Source organism: Halichoerus grypus, chromosome 8, assembly GCF_964656455.1.
Source record: "Halichoerus grypus chromosome 8, mHalGry1.hap1.1, whole genome shotgun sequence".
In the NCBI taxonomy this organism is placed as follows: Eukaryota; Metazoa; Chordata; class Mammalia; order Carnivora; family Phocidae; genus Halichoerus; species Halichoerus grypus.
In genome coordinates, this window is record NC_135719.1 from 53,132,513 (window position 1) to 53,145,373 (window position 12,861).

Below are 12,861 nucleotides of genomic sequence, written 5' to 3' on the forward strand. Positions count from 1 at the left end.
TAAAGCACCTTGATTGGTAAAAGAGCTGAAATATTATTACCGAAGGAGCTCAACCTAGGCTCAAATCAACACAAAAGAAAGCTCACATTAAAGTATTATTTATCTTCATAATTAGTATTTCTAAATGATTTTTAAAGGCTTTTTATGCAATTACAAAATGTTTGATTGTCGTAACATCGCTAATGCTTTGATGCCTTCCGAGTGTTGTCCTTGGTCCCTGCAACCCTGGCACATAATTTATTTCTCTTTTGAGTGAACTCTAAGCATTAGTGTCCATTAAGAATTTTTGAAACAAAGTCCAGAGATTACTTGGAGCACTTTCAGTAATATGTACTGATTATCATTAATAGCTCTTTTGTCCTAGACAAGGACATTGTTTTGTAACATCACTCTGTTTGGTGAGGCCGCACTCGGGCTGTGTTCCTGCTCTTCCTCCTGCATAGATCCTCTCCTGACTGCTTATGGGATGGAGCAAGCTCATAGGACAGCTCAGGATTGGGGGAGGGAGGGCATAGGGCCAACACAAAGTGATAGTTTTTTTCTTTATGAAACAGTTGTTAGCCATTCAAAAACAAGAACAAAACCCCTAAACGCTGGGCTTTGTTTCTTAGCTAGTGTTCATTCACTGCATATAAATTGCTCTTTTAACTACAAGCTTCTTACAATGAGGAAGTCAAAAAGTAGAGGAGGGAGCAAGCAGACCCAGCAGCTTGCAACCTTTGCACTATGCTCGTGGATAATATGGCAGGAAGGAGGTTAACTGTTCCAGATTTTATTTGGGAAGTTCTGCCTGAGCTCTCAAACACTCATTTGCCAGATTCTACATCTTTTTAATGAGCTTATTGCCCTGTTGGGTATGCCTGTGACCACCTAGGGGATATCTCTCTGTTTGTCCAGGGCTAAGCGTCTGCTAACAGAAATGTCTTGAGTAGGAAAGAGGCACTCTGCTACATGCCCCAGGTGAATTCTCTCACTGAAACCTTATTATAAACCCAGCACTGAGAATTTTGCCCCTATTTCATGGGTAAGAAAATGGAGACTTAGCAGTTCGGCCATTGGCCCAAGACCTCACAGCTTAAATAATGGACATCTTATTTAACTCGTTCACCTTGTGAAGAGGGAGAATAAATCCTGTGAAAGCCTTCAGATTTGGAGACTCCTTTTCTAGAAATCAAACTGAGAGTTAATGTGTGGGTCTAGTGTAGATGCATGAGTTGGCCAGTTAAAGATTTTGTTAATTATCATTTAGCACATCTCCTCCTCCCTGCCACACAAAGTCACTTGAAATATGGAAACATTGACGTGTTGTTCTGTTTTTTTTTTTAGATTTAATTATTTATTTGAGAGAGAGAAAGCACGAACAGGGAGGAGAGGGAGAGGGAGAGGGGGAAGCAGAGCCCCCGCTGAGCAAGGAGCCCGATTTGGGACTCGATCCCAGGACCCTGGGATCATGACCTGAGCCGAAGGCAGATGCTTAACCGACTGAGCCACCCAGGAGCCCCAAGAAACATTAACATATTTAAAAACAAAAGGAAGAAAAAAAGAAAACTTCACTGCATCTTATTTTAGGTATCCTTTGTTGTGTTTGTTTTTCTTTTTGTTTTTTTTTTTATTCTAACACAGAGCTTATCCTTGTGGAAAATATCTGGATCTCAACAACTGTTATGTTGTAATGAAAGAGAATAAGAGAAGGCACACAGGCTGAATAATGGCAAAGTGGCAAAGGCACACCTCTGTAGTTAGGGTCTTGTCTAGAATGCAGGGCCTCTGGAAATGCTAGTTTAGTAATTGGGATGTCTGCGGAAGAGGAAAGATGCCATTTCTTACCAAAAAAAAAAAAAAAAGTTAAACTAAACTTGGTCCCCAGACAATTGCCTAGAAACCAAGAGACAATAAGAAGTCCATCAAGGAAGTTAATTGGTCCAAGATTTGGCACTGATTGGAAATATCAGATTACAATCCTAAAGTGCTCTGCTCTGTGATAGCTATAACTCTGAAACGACTGATAACTGTGACAGTGATAAATTTGTGGTATTTTCATGACATTTCCTATGCTTTACTTTGTGAAGCATGGTCGGCTAAATAGAGTAAGAGGCACTCTTGCTATATTAGAAGGCCTCCTTTGAGTAGAGGATTTGTGGAGATTTTTCCTCTTAATTTTAAGGGTATTAATTGACAATTTAAAACTGATGTTCTGTTATTAAATTAGAAATTACTCTTAAAGCGTCACTTGGAAATGTTTCTCTTCTCTTTTCTCCTCTTTTTCTCCTCTCTCTCTCTCTCTCTCTCTCTCTCTATATATATATATATATATATGATCTGGGTGAAATATAAGGAGTCTTGCAACTTTATCAAAAGGTACCATTTTTCTCTAGCCCAGATAATTTTAAAATATCACCCAAAAGAAGTGTAGCTTTTACTTATATAACCTTTTGTGGGTATTGCCTTCTTTCTTCTTTGGTTTTTAAAGGCAAAAAGAAAAAAGTTTCAGGGGGTTACCTTTGATTGTGAGCTACATTAGATTTTGTACAGTGAGAAATAGATCTGGCAGCCTGTTGCTTAAAAAGAGGAGGTTTGGTCTGATAGCTAGAAAGCAGGGCAAGGAGCCCTTGATCAATAAACTAGAAGGGAAATTAAGAAATCATGCAGTTCAACCATCTCATTCTACAGATGAGAAAACTAAGGCCCAGAGAAGTTAAGTGACTTGCCCAAATCAACCAGTGAGTTCACTGTTGGCTCAGGTCACTGAGCCCCGGCGCCTCCCCATCACTCTCCCACAGCTCCCTGCCGTCACAGTCTCTGCAGAGAGCATTACTCTGCTTGGTGGCCTGTTTGCAAATCTCAGTGAAAGGATCTTGGTGTTCTTCCCAGTCACTTGGAAGTGAATCAAAACCTTCACAACAGCTGGACTCAGTTTGACACCCTTTGGTGGTGGTGATCAAAGTCCCTTGCCCGTGCTCAACAGCAGCCTAGCTAGCCCACTTGCCAATGAGCAAGTGTCTTCCCTGGATTTCAGAGAGTAAAGACTCCAGTGGAGTTCAGGGTCTAGAACAGCACACACTTACTTTTAGGAACTTGGTTGTCTGTCTCATGCTCCAACAACTAGGAATTTTCAAGTCAGAGCACTTGGTCTGAAAACAAGAGTCCTAGGCCCTACATCAGCGTGAAGCCCAGGGACATCAGGAGTAGCTATGACGTAGCTTTCGGTAGAACATTCTAATTCAGCCTTCATTAAAATAAGACTGTGCATGTTGCCTGCCCTTTTAACGTTTCACACTTCCCAGTTTGGAAGGCTCTTTACACATCCTGATTTCATTTTAATTTTCACAGCAGACTTTTGAGTATTATCATGATTATATACAATTATAAATTCCAGGCTCAGAGAAATTAAGTCACTTGCCCAAGGCCTCTCAGCCAAGAGTCAGGAAAGCGTATGGGCCACGAATGAAAGCCCAAGTCAGCCTGACTCCAAATCCAGCTATCTTGAGCTGCCTTTAAAAAGTATATTCTTTTCTACTCCTGGGTAGAATTAGAGCTGTTTGCCCCTACTAAATAATCATGATAATTTATCTTTAGAAAACTGGCTCTCCAACAAGTCATTATTCAGAGCTTCTGCTCCTGGCGCTGCTGGTAACATTAGCTTTGGATGTACTAAGGATGACAATGGGCAGTGCATGACTGCTGTGGTCTCATGAAGGAGGCGCTTTCTGGCGGGAAAGACAGGAAGCTTACAACCTCTGAGGGGCTGAGAAGAAAGAAGGGAAGACCCACCCCACCCCCAATGAAGGGTGAAGAAATGGCTGCTGGTTGCAAACTAGGGCACACAGGCTTCTCTGTCTGAGGACTGCATTCACCCAAGCCCTGGGGAGGCTCCCTGGTTGGGATAAGACAGGGGACAGGTTTAAATTATTTACTGACTGCTGAGTGATGTGGTCCTGGGAGTAAATCTTTTTTTGAATATTTACTCTTTTCAGAGGCACTATCTATACCAGGGTTTTTACATATGAGCCATGGATGTGCTTCCAAAAGGATATTAACTTTCCACAGAAAGCTTTTTACTGTGCTAATTAAACTTTCCTGAGCTTCAGTTGACCCATCTGTGAAATGAAGATCTTTCTTTCTTTCTTTCCTTTCTTTTCTTTCTTTCTTTCCTTTCTTTCTTTCTTTCTTTCTTTCTTTCTTTCTTTCTTTCTTTCTTTTTCTTTCTTTCTTTCTTTCTTTTTTTATTTTTTTTAGAGAGAGAGAGCAGGGGGCTGGGTAGGAAGGGACAGAGAGAGAGGGAGATAAAGAATCTGAAGCAGGCCCCATGCCCAGCACGGAGCCTGACGTCAGATTCAGTCTCACAATCCCGAGATTATGACCTGAGCCGAAATCATGAGTCGGACGCTTAATCAACTCAGCCACCCAGGTGCCACCTTTTTTGTTGTTGTTTTGTTTTTTGTTTTTTGCTTTTTTTTTTTTTTTTAACACTACTATGGAGTCAGTTACTATGAAGTACCAGAGCTTCTATAGAAAAAGGAGTGACACAAATTCAAGACCTTAGTTTGATCACAAATGTTATTTTTCAGGAGAGGAGGAAGAAGGGGATTCCAAATAAGCTTTCTGATCCATTAAATTTGTCTTTTGTGTGTTCATGTTGTTTCTGTTTGTTTGCTTTTTTGGGGTAATAGAATTTTGTCTTCATAATGGCTATGAAGTAAAAACAGTAATTAAATATTATGCATAGTCCTGTCTCCATAATTAGAAATAATGCATTTTTTATAAAAAAAATATTGCTTTCAGGAGAGGGGTGTGTTTTTTAAGCCTTTCTCCATAAAAATGTGCTATTAATTTATTTTATATTCTTCACTGTATACAATAGATATAGTTTACATTTTATTTGTATGGGTTAGGGTTGCCAGATAAAATACAGGATGCTCAGTTAAATTTGAATTTCGGATACACAGCAGAGTGGTAGCTGAACTTCAAATTTAACTGGCATCCCGCATTTTATCTGCTAAATCTGGCCACTTTTATGTGGGTATATCCCCCAGTTGTTTGTATCGATCACTAAGTGGCCGCTAACCGAAACTGGGGGACTAGGTTGGCACTGATGCTGGCTGGGGTCATGCTTGCTCCTGGAGACAGATGTGAGTGGTTTTAGCTCTGTGCTACTGTGATCTCAAAGATCAGGCAGCTTTCCTGGAAAGATTTTCAGAATCTATTATCAATGTAATCATCATGAAAATATTTGATGAGAACACTGCCTCACGCTGTATAATAAATTTAAGTAGAAAAGTCAAAGCAGTGGTATTTTCATCAGGGCTTTGGATGTCAGGAGAAAATAGTTCCACACTCAGCGAATATAGATAGGTCTGTTTTGGGCTGTGTTAAATCCAATTGTGTGGAGGTTCTGAATAATCAGGAGTGACAGCATAAGCACTTTCTCTTCAAAGTGATTTTACAGAAAGCATTATTTCCTAAGGAAAGTACACATATAGCCCTCATAATGCTGAAAGAGCACTAATGTATCAATTTATTGGTGCTGGTGTCATGAGCTGGAGTTGCAAATTGTATTCAGATTTTAAACTTTACTCACAGTTGCTGTTGGGGGAAGCTCCCTTCCCATGATAAAGCTTATTTCAAAAAAATTCTAGAACATTTTTTGTAGTTCCCGTGTGAGAGAGCCTTCAAGGCTCTTTGCAAAAGGTTCTAACTTCACTTTGAGAAGCCAACTCAAACATGATGAAAAACAATAGTTTAGTTTTCCTCAATAAAAAGAGGGGGAAAAAAGAGAATTTGAGTTGGACTATGTAATTTCAGCTTCCCTAAATAAGCCCTTTGGAAAGTTGTGGGGGGGAGCAAGTGTGTGATTTTGGTCTTGGCGCACAACTTTGGAATTAACTTTTTCTTTTTTTATGTCTACCGTGGATTTTCATAACGGATTTCTTCCCTGTACGATTTGTTCCATAGCTAAGTAATGGGTCTGACGTGGGTGCCAAAATTTTCAACAACTTTTCAACAACTACTTTCCAGAGGAGGGTTAAATAGTTCTCTTAATAACTTGAAAGAAAAAAATTTCAAGGTTTACCACAGTTCTTAGTCACAGGCTAAATGTTTTCAAGAGTTGTATTACTTTGAGCCTATTTAGTCTCAAGAATATCCCCTAAGAAGAACAGAGCATAAAGAGTTCAAAATGGAGTCCTTCTGAAACAGAGATAACACTGTTAACACTGGAGTGTGCGTTCGTGTTATCCTTCTGTGGTCTTATGTGCCGAATCTTGCTTAGTCCCATTCATCTGTCACCTGCTCTCCGTAAATCATCTTGGAAGCAGCAAGGGTGCTGACTCATGAATCCCTCGTGTTTTCGTACAGCGTGTGTTCATTTTGGTACCATTCGCAGAGAAGTAACAGCCATACCCCTTCTGACTTTAATGAGTATGGACAGATAGGTACATTTTGTGGATGTTCTTTCCTTCGCCATAAAAAGTTATGCCTCATGTGAGCAGGCAGTCATTTTCCATAAAAAGTTAACCCAGAATCAATGGCCATAGCAAATTAATTGCTCTGTTGCTCAACTCACTCTTGTCTGAGTAGGTTGGCATCACTCTCTTGTGTTTTAAATCTTCCCCGCTCTGCCTATAAACATGATCATCTCCCCTATTTAAAATGAAAATGGAGAGGCTTCTCTCACCCTGTTTAATTACTGTCCATGCTGCTGCTTTTCACCCCATAACCTCTTAAACCCATAGGCGGTGTTTACCATCACTGTCGCTCCCGGTTCTGTCGTTCTGGGGTAGGTCCAGTGGCCCTGCCGGGTACGACTGAGACTAACCTGGCCACTGCATCGCCGTCTGAGCAGATGCACTCCTGAGTACACTGTGAATGACATGCATTCCGAGAAGCACACACGGGACACTTTCTTACCTTTGTCATTATTTCTTCTCTTCTAGGTATCTCAGTAACGAAGAAGACACATACATGTAAGTAATGCATTTTTTTTTTATCCAAAGTTTTCTGAAGAGTTGGAATTCGCATATGTCTGGCTGCTGTGACCCTTCAAGTATAAACTAATGTTTCAGCTGTGATCCATGGTCAACAGAGGTCATACTTCTCTACCTGTAGTGGTCGGAAGTGGTACATCTCCACCTGTTTGTACTGAGTGTGTGTTAAAGAGAGTCTAGACGTAGTCTGATGAATTCTAGTGATTCAAGTCATTAGTCTTTAGAAAAAAATCATAAAATCTAGTCAGGAGGATCAATTAATTACTTACTGATCACCCCTATTCTGGATCCTTCTTAGAAGAGCTGGTATGTTTCTAGGAAACATCACCTTGATTTCTTTTAAACTTTGGTCTCCTTTTCCTCACCACTAGTTCACGATTTAGGCCGTTTTGTACTTGTGTCTGTGCGCAGAGATACTGACTGGGAATCTAGGTGCTGTCGCTCGACCATGAGTGTGGCCCACGAGGGCCCTGGTAAATGGCATCGGTAGTTTGATGTGGAAATGTGCGCTGGATTTACACTCTGTATTCATTCCCACTTCTCAGGTTCAACTGCTTTCATCAGTTGCCTTCATTCGAACTACACCATAAGTTTACAAACTCACGTCAACGTAAAGTGTTGTGATTTTGCAATCTGAGCAATAATGTTTGACTGTGCTTTGAACCTCAGGATGAAACTAATCCGTCATTGACGCAGGCAGTCAACTTTCACTCTACTTGACCAGCATATTTAGACTTTGAATTAATAGTGTCATTAGAATTCGATAACTATTTTAGACCACAGATATGTGCTACCCATGAGATGTGTTTGGGCATCCTTCTAAGGCAAGCAGTGGAGATATTTATGGCACAATTCAGGGCCGACAAAGATGTGTCCCCAAATTTTTCCTAATTATGCTTTTAAAATTTTTGGTTTCATGTGAAACATTTGGGGGAAAAAATCTGTGTAACATCAAAGTAGTTTATCTTGTGCCTCAGTTGATTCTTGAAATCTGCTCTTGGGCTTGTCTGTCTGTCTATCTGTATTTGTAGCAAACAAAAAAGCAAAAAAAAAACCAAACAACAAACAAACAAACAAACAAAAAAAACCCACCCCACCAAATTCAATGGTGGCCTGACTTTTAGGGCCCAGTCCTGCAGTTTCTCCACCTGGCTCTCCCATGGGCTTCAATGGAATGTTTGTTTGAGGAAAGAAGTAAAGGTCAGGCCCGTAACGGACACATGATCAGGACAGCACCTCCATCTCCGAATGCACAGTTCCCGTTGGCTGTCCCTCCATTACGGTAGTCTGTGGCCCTTAGCTTTTTGGGGGTTGTTTTGTCGTCGTTGTTGTTGTTGTTCTTGCTGTTGTCGGTGCATAATTGAGCTCATGATGACTGAGAGATTGACAGTGCAGGAGACTGAAGTCCTCTGTATATCCGCAGGGCAGGCATGGTACAGAGCGCTTCCTTGCACAGCCTTGCCCATGAGCTCGTCCCTGGCCTGGAGGGACCCACTCTAGAGGTGGTAAGTAATTCAGTCTTTCTGCTAGCTCAGTCCTGGGCCTCTCCCAAACAGGAGCGGATGATTGTGCCTACTGTTTATGGTGGTTTGGGGTATGGACTCCTGGCCACCTGGCAATACACAGAAAGCCACTGACTATTTGCATTATGACTTGGCTCTTGGATGAGTGGATAAAACCACTAGTTCAACTCCATTGGATACAAAGAGTGCCCCTCAACTAATAAGACAGAGACCAGAGATGTTAGTAAATATATAGACCATCCATCCATGAGGACCTTCAAGGAATTGTCATCCCTGAGAATAATTTCATTGGCCTATTGCAGAAATAATAACTCGTGGTCAGATTTAAATTCATAGAAGGATTTGGATGGCAGCACGGGAGTGGTAGCTAGTGAAGAGAAGCTGGTGTTCCAGTAAGAGGCAATATAACCAGGTTGGCCTTGCAGCAAAGGCTTAACTAACCCCATCAGATATACCTGCTTTAAAACGAAATCAAGATATAGCCAGAGTGGGTAGATTTTGATTGCCTTTCTAACTATGGAAATCAGCAGGAAAATTCTTAGACATTAAGCATCAAGTAAATGTAGACAGACTTCAAATAAAGCTCGCTTTATGTAATTCAAATATTAAACTGACAAAAAGAGATCAGAAATCACCTGGGGTTTTTTTGTTGATGTTTACTTTCATGATTTAGGGGAGAGGGCCCATGATAAAACAGACCAATGACAAGTTGGGAAGAATAGGAACTGAACGGAGAGTTGACACAAAACTTTGCACATGCCACGGAGAAATTGAATTGTCCAAGTTGCGTGTTAGTGAAAGTCTTCTATGCCACTTAAATGTGGAGATTGTTTTTGTCACCCAACTCAGCAGACAACCCATCATATTTCTGATCTTAACATCTCTACAGGGCCTACAACTTGTGAGGAGGAAGAAAATCAATCAGTTCTTTCTCCCATAACAGTCACCCAAATGACTTCTTCTTTAGCATCTGTCAGATTTTTCTTGAAAACCAAACTGTCCTACCTTGCCTGTAAGTTTTCTTAAGAGCTTAAATTCCAGCTCCTCTGAAAGCATCTTAACATCTGTTCTTCAGAAAGGTTCACTATCAGTGAAGTGTGTGAATTCATTTTTGTACTGTCTCAAGACTTCCATTTTTAGCCAGAGTTCTGGAAACCTTGGTCAAGGCTTGACTGCATAATCATCGACAGCTGAAGTCACCCCGCATTAGCAATTTCAATCTGGGTTTCCTAACTGGCCTCACAGAGCGATGGTTCAACTTACAAATTAACATGTACAGTTGCAGAATATATTATTAGACCCGAGTGTCAGCTCACAGGTACACCAGTCAGACGTGCAAGAACCACAAGATGAACCTGAAGAGATGTGACACCTGATAATATTTTAGGCCACCTTGCTATCTAGAAAGCATAGGTATTGCTTCTTAAAAAAATAATAATAAATAATAAATAAATAAAAATGCTTTGGGTGAGCTGAGCCAGAAATTCCCAGGAAAGGAAATCTGATTCGTAGCTTCAGAGGAAGTCACAAGCGTGGTCTTTGGAGAAGTCAGATTCTCCTGAGTTCCTGATAAGGGCACTGGTGGTGTTTGTCATTAACTTTACTTGGCTGGTGGGGGAAGGCAAAGCTTTGAGGCTTCTAGTACAAAGTCATCGTGACCAAATTGGTCAGAGAATGCTTTCATTTGTGATATTCTTCAATTGGTGATAGGAAACGTTGCTGTTGGTTTTGGTATGTGAACAGAAAAGGAGGTTTTTACTTGTGGGACAGGGACCTATCAGATAAATTTTACACTGTGGTGTAGAATTTCAGTTTAATCTTTGTGGTGATTATACGGCCCCTGTATTTGGTTGGACACTTTAAAGATTGGTGTTTCACAAGTTTTTTCTGGTGTCTTTCCTGCTGAAATGGTACCATGTTGGATAAGTATCTTTTTCATGGCATCAACGGCTGATTTGGTTTTTATTATTTGCCAAGGACAACTGGTCATTTGCCACTGACTTTTAATCTCGTTCTACTTGGATAGTTCCGCATACACTAAAATGTTAGAATGTGACAGATTTGGAGGTGAAAAAGTAACAAATGCAACAGATCCTCTTAGCTCTTTCCAGCTACTGGGAAGTTTAGCATCATGGAGTCATAACCTTAGGGTATATATTAGCCAACCACCGCAGTGTAGACCCAGAAGATACCAGGTAGGCTCCTGGATAGTTTCCAGAGGCAACAGATCCTTGTCATGTCCTCCTGTTCTCATCCATGTTTCTATTCTTTATTCTTCCTGTGTAAGCCTGTTCTGCTTGCTTTCTTCTACACTCAGGAACAGGCACTTACACATGCCTGAAAATTGCAGGGAACTCAATAAAGCGCCAGGAAAATGTATCAGTTTAATCCGATTTAATGTCAGCTTTCCCCAGTAAATAACAAAGTAAAATATGCTTCTGAGTCTTCTGAAATATTTTAATTTTAACATGAATAGCCATTAAAGGCAATTTAGTACATTTTCAAATGTTTGTTTGCAGTAGGCTAATACCTAACATATAAAATTAAAGCACTATATTATTTGTGAAGAGAGTTTAGTTCTCAATAGTAAAAATATTTTAGTACAAATCAGAATATTTCCTTGAGAAATAATCCTTTGTATCTGTAAAAAGAAAAAGTGTTTATTGCAGTCATTTAAAGTGGAATAGGTTAATGTATTCACTTTTCACCCCTAGAGACTTGGTTTTGAATTTGACTTAGAGAAAATTAGTTTTGAGGCCTCAACCTCCTCTCCTTAGGCATTTGTTGATATCACAAAACCAACCCAACAATTTGTCACGATTGTTGCCATTTACTCAGGAGGTCCAAGAACTAAAATAACCCTATTTTCTCGCTTTCTTTTCTTGTCCTTGAGGCCATTCCTTTTGATTGTAGACTCTTAACACAACACCAAACTTGGGGCTCGCCCACACTATTTTCACAGTCCAGGAAAACTCAGGAACCATTCTTGGCAAAGCTAATGGAAGGTGCTTTGGTTATATAGTTAATAGGTTGCCGTGACAACCCATGTGATTCATGGTGTGACTCACCGCAAGTATAATTTCAATTACTGCTGGCAGGGTGTATCATTAGGACGGGCCTGAGAAGAAGCTACACTGAACTTCTCTTAGTAGGCTTTCATCCAGATTCCATCTCCCCATTGAGAAACAGAAAAGGGGATAACCCAGTGCTCACAAAGTAGCCAGAGGATTCATTTCTTACTCAGGCTTCCTGAGGCTACTGGCCATCCCAGACATAAAGCTTGCTGCTCATGGTACATGACCAAAGATAGATGCTGGCCTCTTAGAGGGCTAACCGATGGACAGCTGTTTCCTGAAGACCTACTATGTGCCTACAGGTTCTTTGCTCTCAAGGACCTTACAGACTAGGTTGAAGGTGGGGCCCCGGGTGGGGGCCGGGTGAGTGGGGTGATACAGTCACTGAAAACACGAATGCCTCGTGTACCATTTCCAGAAGATTCAGCTCACAACTGGAAAGCAGACTAAGCTGGCAGTGTAGGAGAGGAGAAAAAAATTAGACGATCCAGGATTCTGGTACTGTGATCCAGGCATACAGCAGGATGAAAGGAAAGGGAAAGATTTAACCCTGGGTGCTGAATGTTCTCCCTGCTGCTCATCTCCCGTTCTCACCCAGAGTCACACCTGTTTAGTCCCTTCAAGATCAACCAGCCCAAGGAAGTAAAAAATCCCTCATACTGCCTGAAAATGTTTGCCTTGTTTAGACTCAGCCTGTGTGACTACAGCCAACCCTGCCTGAGCTTAACAAGATTTCTGTCTCATCATATTAAGATATAAATGGACTGCACTTGGCCCTGCCACTCAGTTCTTCCAAGGTAGAAGATTTGCATAGCCTGAAAACCCACAGTTCATTCCATTAAAAAAAAAAAAAAAAAAGCCCAGAATATGTAGTTAAGCATTTCCATCAGAATATCCAGTTGATTCAAGTTTGCTCTGTTAGTAGGACATCAGATCCATGAATTGAATTTGGAAGAGTATTTGTTTTCCCATTTCATAACACAAGTTCAAAAGGGTGTATTGATCACTAGGAGGGAGAAAACACAAGTGCCTAGCCTATAGGGTGCTGGCATGTACTTGATATATTTAGTAAAACTCTTACACATGGTTGGGTCGATCTTTAAAGAAGGCTGGGTGTCTGTCACAGAGTCTCGCATTACTTTTGGTTCAGTGATGGCAGGAATCTGGGATAGGAGGAGAAGTACCAGGAGATAGGAACTGCCACCCCTGAGCGGTTAATTCTAATAGTCCAGGTGCTCTGTTTAGTGCTTTACATGCATTATCTCATGTCATCTTCTCATC

At 40.8% G+C, this 12,861-nt stretch overlaps 1 protein-coding gene across 1 annotated transcript in view; it reads left to right on the plus strand.

Moving 5' to 3' along the window:
• The window catches only part of RORA (RAR related orphan receptor A), a 703,983-nt gene that overhangs the window by 514,108 nt on the left and 177,014 nt on the right, over nucleotides 1-12,861 (plus strand). Inside the window, exon 2 of the mRNA XM_078079267.1 lies at nucleotides 6,933-6,962. Coding sequence (XP_077935393.1) covers nucleotides 6,933-6,962 — 30 coding nt within the window. The remainder of the gene's footprint in view (nucleotides 1-6,932; nucleotides 6,963-12,861) is intronic.